A 10370-nucleotide genomic window follows, 5' to 3' on the forward strand; every position below is an offset into this window, starting at 1 on the left:
GCCCACTACACACATTCCCCCCCCACACACACACACACTTCCTTCCTCCTACCCACAACAGCAATCTGAATGAAGATCCCCTTACACTGCTATCACACTTTTCCCTAAATTTAATAGGAACACAGGAGGATTTTCATAAGGAACATGGGGGACGATAGGGCTAAACTCCCCCCCCCTGCAATTCCCCTGCAGATGCACATGCAGCTCTTCTCTCCGTACTCAAGTGAGGAAGGCTTTTGATCTCCCACTGCTCTAGCCGCTACAGACTGTGGTTTCTCTCCCAATAATGTTATTCTTAAGCTAGAATCCATGGAGTGTGGACATGAGGGTTAGAGCAGTGAAAAATGCTCCAACCACCATACTGCATGGTTTCTCTGTCAAGAATCTTAAATGATGGTGTCTTCAGTTTCTTCCTGGGTTACAGTGAAAGAGAGACCAGAAGCCTTTTGCCTCTCTAGTTGCTGTGCTCCATAGTTTCTCTGCCAAAGTACAGGAGCTGCCAGGGGCCACATTTAAGAAGCCTGAGGCCCACATGTGGTTGCCAACCTCTACCTTATGCGATTACAAATTTGTAAAGTCTTAAAAGTGCCACAGGACTCTTTTTCTCCAGTAAGCTACATAGGCTCTAACATTTACTCGCCTGAGGTAAATGTGATTGCCCTGATCCCTGACCCCCTGATCTCAGTTGCCAAGTTCAGTCTGATGGTTGTCCAAACGGTCACACTTCCATAGAGTTAATCTTATCACTGGTATCCCTTTGCTTTATTCCAGTCCATCTTAATAAATAAATAAGTGTCTCCTGCCTATACAAATATAACATGCTGCCTCCAGATTATTATTTTAATTATTTTTTAAAAAATTGCTATGGTTAAAATGTCAGAAATGTATTATAAAAATGGCTGCACTTAAGGGTTAATACTAATACTTCTTGTTTCACTTGTTCCTAGTGGGAAAGCAGTGGACGTGCTCCGTGTGTGATAAAAAGTATGTCACGGATTACATGCTTCAGAAGCACGTCCAGCTGACTCATGATAAGGTGGAAGCCCAGAGTTGTCAGCTCTGTGGAACAAAGGTTTCTACTAGAGCTTCAATGAGTCGTCACATGAGACGAAAGCACCCAGAGGTGAGCAGGGTGACAGATGAACAGTTTTGGGTTTCTGCTGACTTCCCAGTGAGATATGAATAACTTGCATGTATTCTTGTTCTGAATTTTGTTTTCCCAACTTTGCTCTCTTTATGATGGCTGCTGACATCTGCTCTTCACATCTTAGTTATTCTGCTTTCTAATACAGTGCACCCCACTTATGACACCTGCAGGGTTGTCCAGCAGTATTAGGCCCCCATTGCAGTTTGGGCTGAAGCTGAGTGAATGCAACAACCCTGTAATGTTATCCATTGGTTTTATCCCCGTATTACGGGCTGGGCTGAGAGAGTGGTAGTATACAACCACCTTGCAGCATGGTTCACTGCTATGCCCCTCTGACAAGTTGCAGGGCTGTGCTGAGAGAGAGAGAAGCTCACAGCAGCCCTGCAATGTAGTCCACTGCTGATATTACAGGTCAGAGGTGAGACCAAGGCTGCTTTGGATTCCCAGTCAAAAATCCCCCATCCCTTCAGGGTGCGGCACAGGTCAGTCCGCTTAAATAGTTTCCTCAGACCCTCCTCCCAAGCCACAGCAAGAGTTCAGAAGCCTCGTGCTCTGTTGACGTGCAGGCAGACCAGTTGCACCTTTAAATGTTCAAAAAGTAAGGAACAAATACACATGAAGTAAGATCCAAGTTAGAGCAGGGTCTCCTCTCTTCGATGGTGTGTTTTGTTTTTTTCAACCCCCTTCAGTCCCAAGCTCAGGGAAGATATGCACAGCAGGAATACACTGTAACATTTTGCAGGATCCCATTTGCCATTCTTATAAAGTCCAGCTTGAATGGAAACCGTTCAGGGGTGGGGAAGACCCAAAAGACAGCTGTCCTCTCAGCCGAGCCCATGGAATAGGCGCCCCCATACCATTTCTCTCGGTAACTGCTCCAGCCAGATGGAATAGCTGCTAGTAGAGGTTGAAGAAGAAGGCAGAGCTGAACAGCCACTGGTCTCAAGTGAGGCAATGGAGTGGGCCCTGCTGTCCCTCTGATGCAGCCAGATAGAATGGCTATCTAATAGCCAATATAAAATCAAGCCATCCACAGGTTGCTACATATTAGGGGCACTGCCCTTGTCCTTGTTGAATGGCGTTATCCCTTAAGAGCTACATTTATTTCCAGGTGCTGTCAGTTAGGATTGATGACTTGGACCAGCTCTCAGAGACCACGACCGTGGATGCTTCCTCTATAGGAATTGTGCAGGTAAAGTGCAAACGTTGCCAAGTGTAAGATCTTCATGCAGCCTTGTGTTGTCCTGTTACATATTATAGGTACTTCCATAGCATGCAAAAGGACAAACCGCATCCCATGAGGTTCTTTTGTGCCATGTGCCTGCTCTTGATTACCACCCTGGGGATTCCAGATGTCATTTTAAAGTGTATACTTCTAGTCCTTGTGTAGAGATACCTTTTGAAAATGCAATAGCAAAAATTGTTGATGTCCTTTTTGTGCGGAACAAGCAGCCTACCACTAGCATAACGTTTTACTAAAAATACCCATAAACCATATGATGAATCCTATGATTTTAAATTCAGAAAGCTATTGACACACTTTATTTATTCCACCCGTGACTCCCAGAGTCTTAGAATGCATTCACACCACTTCAGTTTGGGATAACAGGTCATTTGCAGTCATTCCTTGATGTGATCCATGAAATTAAAAAAAAAGAGCCTTGTGGCATCTTAAAGATTAAGATAAGTATTGTGTCATAAAATTCATGAATTAGAGACCATTTTTATCAGATGCATGAAAGGTTATCCTTGAGTGGCAGATACACATCAATATAGAAAAAAGAAGAAATATGAATGGGGGGGCCAGAAGGCCATGAAATGCAAGACACACACTCTGTGACATTTCTGTGTAACACTAAAAAATATACAAGATAAGCACAGTGCCCATTCACATCGGCAGTAATTAGTGATAACACAATCTTTCGAACTTTGCTAGAATGTAGCATGAGAGAAAACCATTGTCTTGATTGAGTCCTAAACAAATAGAATCAAATCTGCTGATAATATTTTTAATCTAGCCATTTAAACCTTGAAGTTCTTTTGTTGAAGAAAGGTAAATGTTGAAGGAGATCAATGATATTGTGTTTCATTGAAAACTCTGTCCGTGCAGCCAGACCTAGCCCTGGAACAGGGAGAGCTACCAGAAGGCAAGCACATGAAGGCTCATAAACGAGGCCATAAACGGAAACCGAAGCCTGGTGAAGAGGAGGAAACCCAAGTGCCTGAGGATTCTGCCTTCAGTGAATATACAGAAAAGGAAGTGGAATTCACAGGGAATGTGGGAGATGAGACCAATTCAGCTGTGCAAAGCATTCAGCAGGTGGGTGCCATTTACAAAGGAAGGAGAGAATTATGAAAGTGACTGAAAGATACTGGGGGGCATTACAAGGGATTTTAATGAGCAAATGGAGTTTGCAGTAGGATGGTTGTGCAAGAATTTGTGAAATGCTCCATCATTGCTGAGAGGAAGGAGGGACCACTGATGTCAGTAGCATAGTTCGATTCCTTTGTTGGTATTTGGGGACACCCATTAGGAAGAGGAACATTCATGACTCTTGCGCTGTTGTGGGAGGAGCAGACTGTGCCTCCTGCTGCACTACAGCCTCAAATGCAGCCACTCATTTGCTTTGATAGGAGTCACTGCAGCCACTAATCTCAGAGATTGAGGCCCTTCCTTTGCCCTGCTATCTGCATAGCATAGCACGGCCCATCCTTTGGCCAGGGGACCAAAACGTTTAATAGGAAGTTGAGAACCAAGAGTACATCTGATGCAACCAGCTTAATAACTCCTTTAGACAAGGCTTTGTCCCAATTTAATTTGGATCAAAGATGCTATATTTGCCAACTTCTGTCAACTGATTAAAGCAGCAAGCTTGGCATTCATTTAGAGGGTTGGATTTTTTTAAATTATTGCCTTGCTTATAAACAATGTTATGAGACTGATTCATTAATTAAGGTCAGCACTACACTGTCTTACTTACAGTAGTGTTTTCAGATTTATGTTGTGAACACAAATTTATCTTGGCTTATTATTTTGTACTGGAAACTCATGTAAATTTCAACTAGGGCTAGAAAAGAATTTTGGAAATAGGAAGGGGATCTGGAACACTATCACCATCAGATTGGAAATATCAGGCATTGCAGTCCAGACCCTTTCTAATCAGGGTGAATTTTGCATTCAGCTTTGATGGGAACTTGACTGAATCTGTTACCTGAATCAGTAGTGACCACAGTAGTGAGCAGCTTGCATGGAAATTCTCCCTAAGTCTACAATGTATGAGTTAATCCATGAAACATATTGATTATATCCAACAAATGCTTTCAATCCTAACAACAGATACTTTATAAAGATCATAGGGAAGACCTTCTGTAACATGGGTGGCCAACCTCTGGCCCACAGGCCTAATCCAGCCCACGGAGGTTGCCCACCCAGCCAGCCAAGGCTTAGGCTCCCTCTTTGGGCTCCACCCACTCACCAAGCACTGCCCCCTGGCCTGGAGGAGGAGGAAGAGGAATCCCTGTCTTATCTCCAAACTGTGATACTGGAGATAACAAGGGGATTGGGGGAGTGTGGCTGGGGCTTCTACAAGTGTTGGACAAGTCTACATGTCCAGGAGATATGAATGATCAGCAGCTGGGCAATGCTCTAGCCTGTTGCTTGCAGGAGCTCCTGCAAGCACCAGACGAGTGGGCTTCAATTGAACCTTTACCTTCCCCAAGTGGGGAAAGTGGATGACCGAAGCCGACTTGAGCAGGTTCACCTTCCCTGCATCCTTTCCCCAAAGGGAGAAGGTGCAGGGTAGTCGAAGCGGCTTCGGTGCCTGCGGGCTTACTCCAATGAGAGAAACTGCACACACAGCAAAATCAGTTCCCGGTGGATGTGCTGGGTGGACTATCCACTGAGCGCAGCCGCCAGGAACCAAATGGCATCACGTGGTGTGGGGCACCCCTCTCTGATGTGATTTGGCCCATGGAAAGCTGGATGTTTTGCTTTCAAGAACAGAGTTTTGTTTGCCCAGCTCTGTTCTATAATCATGGTAATCTCAAACTTTAGCATTGGTCTGACACTGTTTTGAGATCCTGATGCAGTCATTCCCACAGGCAAAAACAATTAACAAAGTTGACTGTCGCTCAAAGCACATATTTCTGGGGAGTAACAGTTATTTTGACCATGTTAATAAGTTAATCTTATCATTATAGCCTCATGTAAATATTGGTTTCCCATTCTCTTTTTCCTCAGGTGGTTGTAACCCTTGGAGACCCAAATGTCACCACCCCTTCTAGCTCCGTTGGTCTGACCAATATTAGTGTTACTCCAATCACCACAGCAGCTGGAACCCAGTTTACAAATCTACAACCTGTGGCTGTAGGCCATCTTGCCACGCCGGAACGTCAGTTACAGCTAGACAATTCCATTCTCACTGTGACCTTTGATACAGTCACTGGCTCTGCCATGTTGCACGGTAACCGCCAAAACGATATCCAGATCCAGTCACAGCCAGAGGCAACCAACCCCCAATCAGTCGCCCATTTTATAAACCTGACAACTCTGGTGAACTCCATCGCTCCATTAGGGAGCCAGATATCAGAACAGCATCCCTTAACATGGAGAGCAGTGCCTCAAAGTGATGTCCTGCAGACTCAGGCCCAGCCAACACAACCGCAGGCAGGGCAGCAACAGGTTCAGACAGAACAGCAGCAGCAGCAGCAGCAGATGTACAGCTACTAACTTATACTTCAGAGAAGACACCAAACTGTGAATGGGCTTGTAGGAGCCTGTGGGACACATAAGCCAGATCAATTGCTGGAAACCAAACAGTGGTGCAAGAAAGAGTTTATATAATGGAATATATGCTGATACTGGCCCAGCAGCTTGAAATAAGCCTTGAGAATCTTGAACGGAAGTCACCCCCTACTCAAAGAAAGTATGGGTAACATCAGCTCATCATGGTTGACTGGGAGTAGTGACAATTCTGAGGTCTCAGAGGAGTCAGGACACATTTGACAAGGGCAGGGGGAGAAGAGAAATAGTAAATACAAATGTAACGTCTTCAAAACTCATTCAGCAAGAACGTATTAAGTGTAAAGTTTGCAGTCAGCTATGATGCGCTGGACTGGCTGTAGGATGTGAGAGTTTAAGTGAGCAAAAAAAAAGTTTCTCTTTCTCTTTCTTAGATCAGTTCTGTATCTAATGGAACGTATGGAAAAATAAGTGGGTGGCAGTAGGGTGGGAATAGTCTGTGATGTGAAATGTGCCTCATTTCATGCATTGTTTCCATTATGGTGATGGGGGAACCACGCTACCAATCAGATGACATGGGGTGTCACCTGAAATAGATAGCCAATCTGACGTTAAAGCAACATTTATGGTCTTCTACCTAGTAAAATTAAAACTTGAATCAAGCTTGTTGTGAACTAAATCCCTAATGTGATAATAGAATTATTTACAGAACTGCTTGTTGATTAAATATTATGTTTAGCTAATAGGCCTGAAGAGCCATTCTTCCCATTGAAATTGGATTTGCCACTTGGCTGTTAATTCACTAATTATTCTGTCATTTCATAAATGTTGGGAGGGTGTGGTTAGAAGAGTCATTCTTCCATAATGCCCTTTGTACTATGTTCTTGATGAATGTTTGCCAATTAAGGGACATTTTCTAAGTTGACCTCATGTATCTTTTCATTCCTTTATTTGTAATAATTGATACATGGATTCTGCTCAGAAAGAAACATACAGTGCACAACATCATATTGCCTGGGTGCAAATAATAGTGTCATACCCATTGTAGATTATGTTGACCACAAGGAGGCATCCTATGCTAACGCTAATGAAAAACACTTGAGTACAAAAGGTAGGAAGGTGTAGGACTATTGTGTTATCTGAAGAGGGCACCATTATAAATTTTATTTGCCACATCTGGCATTAAATCCCAATTCATTCTATCTCTTCTGTGGAATGACTGAGGTTGTATCCTCAGGAAATAAAGGAGAACGGCCCAGCAGTTGCTGAACAAGAATGAATAAAAGTTTCTCTTGCCTTTGCGAACAGTAATTCTTGCTAGACAAGCGATGAAGAAAATACTTTTGTACAGTTGTGTATATATTCACAGTTACTTTTGACAGTAAATGGATGTTGATATTGACAAGAGTCTTTTCTAACCTAGTAGGAATACTGTTGGATGTTCAGATTATAAAAAATGCATATAGGAATGTGGTAAAATTAAGTTTGTATATGTGGGACCTGCAACAAAATGTTGCTGGGTGGAATATTACAGTTCAGGATGACCAGCCAGTCATGGCCTTTTCCAAAGCACTCTTCCATTCCCCGCCAGCAGTCTTGTATCCCATCCCAGGCAGTATTCCATGATCTATGAGCTGTGTTCAGTCCCCATACCCCCTTTAAGTACCCCCCTAATGATTTTTCTGTACTTCTACAAACCTGGAGATTCCCCATGCTGCAGATCTGGTGTGATTTTGGCTACAAAAGAGATAGATTCTCAAAGAATGAGTTTGCTTCTACTATATAGGAATTCTAGTTACTGTCATAATTTGGATTGCTCTCCAGCTTCCCACCTTCTGTCTATAATTTTTCATTCCTTCTTTCTTAACTATTGCTTAAAGTTATAAGCTTCACAGACAATAATCTTGTTCTCCATTGACACCTGCCTTTGGAAATTGGAGCTGTGCTCTTCACAGGCACCACGTTCTCATAATCTCCCAGGGCTCCACCCCAACACCCAGATCCACTGATCCTTTAGCACCTCTGTCTCTCAGGAAAGCAGTCATCATATCACTTCTAAGTTATTATGCCTTTTCTGGCTTGGCTTTGTCCACCCCATTAGCTTGCTGGCCTCTCTCACAGGCTTGCTCTCTGAGTAGGTCAAGCCAGGGGGAAGAGGGTGGGGCGTGCTCTCCATTTCACATAGTAATAATACATTAAATAAATTTTATTTATTTATTTATTACATTTATATACCGCCCCATAGCCAAAGCTCTCTGGGCAGTTTACAACAGTTAAAAATGGTAAACATTAAAAAGTATACAAACTTTAAAAAACCATCAGAAACATAAACAACAGTATAAAAACAACGGTATCCATTTAAAAACAACAATTCTGGGGTCCATTAAAAACAAACTTAATATTGTTAAAAGCTGTTAAAATGCTGTTAAAATGCCTGGGAGAAGAGAAAAGTCTTGACCTGGTGCTGAAAAGATAACAATGTTGGTGCCAGGCGAGCCTCATCAGGGAGATCATTCCACAGTCGGGGGGCCACCACCGAGAAGGCCCTCTCCCTTATTGCCATCCTCTGAGCTGCACTCGGAGGAGGCACTCGGAGGAGGGCCTTAGATGTTGAGCGCAGTGTACTGGTAGGTTCATGTTGGGAGAGGTGTTCCATCAGGTATTGCGGTCCCAAGCCGTGTAAGGCTTTATAGGTCAAAACCAGTACCTTGAATTGGGCTCGGAAATGTATAGGCAGCCAATGTAAGCAGGCCAGAATCGGTGTTATATGCTCAAACTTCCCTGCATCAGCTGCAGCTTCCGAGCTGTCTTCAAAGGTTGCCTCATGTAGAGGGCATTGTAGGAATCTAATTTGGAGGTTACCAAAGTATGGACAACTGAATAAAAACAATATTGGTTCAAAGAGCAATATTTCCTGCAACATACATATTTAAAACTGCACTATGCTACTCTACTATTTTATGTAGCTCATGATCAATGTACTTCATATACATTATCATATAAGTCTGTGTGTGTGTGTGTGTGTGTGTGTGTGTGTGTGTGTGTGTGTGTGTGTGTGTGTGTGGAGAGAGAGAGAGAGAGTAAAGCTTACATCAGTCTTGTAAGGAAGGCCAGTGTTACCATTATTATATTCAGATGTCCCTTTGGCCATCTGGGAAATACATTTGTGATCAAGGATTTGGACTGGGTAACAAGTTCTTGACTACTATCTGTGGTTAGAACATACAATAATTGCCATAAATTCCTCCACCATTAATATAAAAGACTGGGGAAAGTAAAATAAAAAAGTGCCTTATTCTTTCAGAGGATGAATACAGATGACCTTACTTGGAACCACTTTGTAATCCAAACAGCTATAACTTTCTTTTAATTACGTGGCACATGATTACCTGGTACATGATACAGACAACTGGCTTATCAAATGGTTACATGCACCGTGGCAAGCTACCAACTGGTAAATCATCAGACTTCAAATGTTCATCCTTAACACTGTACCTGTAATAGACTTTGGCAGGAAAATCATTACTGATGGCAATTTCTACTTGGATTACATGGAAGACATGGTTTGGAATGAAAGGAAAACAACCTCCTGTATAATTTCAAAAGATTCGCTGATCCAGATGTTGCCATTGCCTTTGTTATATCCCAAATCCTATAGTATGACATAAATTTAAGAAGATGGCCTGCAGCTGTTTTGAAAAATGACTTCACAGATGCATACCAACCTGCTCAAGATGTCAATCCATTTTACCCTCATTCCAAACCATATCTTCCAATTGGAAATTGCCGCAACAGCACCAGTAACAGTCTTTAATAATAATAAAAAAGGCTACAGTAGCTCAATACCTTTATACATGTCAACTTTACCTTTATACATTTCCCTAATGTGATTTTGAAAATTTTTTTTCTAATGGACAACATGGCTACCTAACTTTTAAAGAGCGGCCAGAGACAAACTACTGGAAATCGATTTGGCAGGTGCAGGAAAAAGATCCCCAAGGCAAATTTGTTTTTCAGTTTTCATGTACAATCCTTACAGATATGGAAATGATTAGTAGTAGAGGGAAGTCTGTATATTTGAACATGTCAGAACAACAAAGATATATGCATATCATGACAATTAAAATCTATGTTTCAGTCAAAGTATAAAAGCTTTAGCAAAAGTACAGAGAAGATGCAACTGATAAAGTGGGCAGTGTCCATGAAAACTTAGGCCAGAACAAATTTGTTAGTTGTTTTTATTAAGAGGGGCTAAACTATGTTATCTGTTGTGCTCTGTACTTCTTGATAAGCAGAGGTCTGGGATGGGTCATTCTGGGAAAGAGAGTAGAATATTGTCAGTTAGGCAATGGCCTGACCCTCTGGCAATGTATGTCATGATTGAAGCCAGAGACAGTGCTCCTCCCTGTCACAAATCACTACTTGAGAAAAACTGTATTCTTTAAAGCTTTTTGGTACCCTGGAGGCCATGTTGTGAACCTA

General features: G+C 42.4%; 1 protein-coding gene across 1 annotated transcript in view; it reads left to right on the forward strand.

The window, feature by feature from the left end:
* PRDM15 (PR/SET domain 15) overlaps positions 1–7293 on the forward strand; it is a 50208-nt gene extending 42915 nt beyond the window's left edge. The window contains exons 21-24 of the mRNA XM_063126601.1: positions 948–1123; positions 2259–2339; positions 3258–3467; positions 5388–7293. Coding sequence (XP_062982671.1) covers positions 948–1123; positions 2259–2339; positions 3258–3467; positions 5388–5876 — 956 coding nt within the window. The 3' untranslated portion in view covers positions 5877–7293. The remainder of the gene's footprint in view (positions 1–947; positions 1124–2258; positions 2340–3257; positions 3468–5387) is intronic.
* Positions 7294–10370: the final 3077 nt, after the last annotated feature.

The sequence above is a fragment of the Elgaria multicarinata genome, chromosome 5 (assembly GCF_023053635.1).
Source record: "Elgaria multicarinata webbii isolate HBS135686 ecotype San Diego chromosome 5, rElgMul1.1.pri, whole genome shotgun sequence".
NCBI lineage: Eukaryota > Metazoa > Chordata > Lepidosauria > Squamata > Anguidae > Elgaria > Elgaria multicarinata.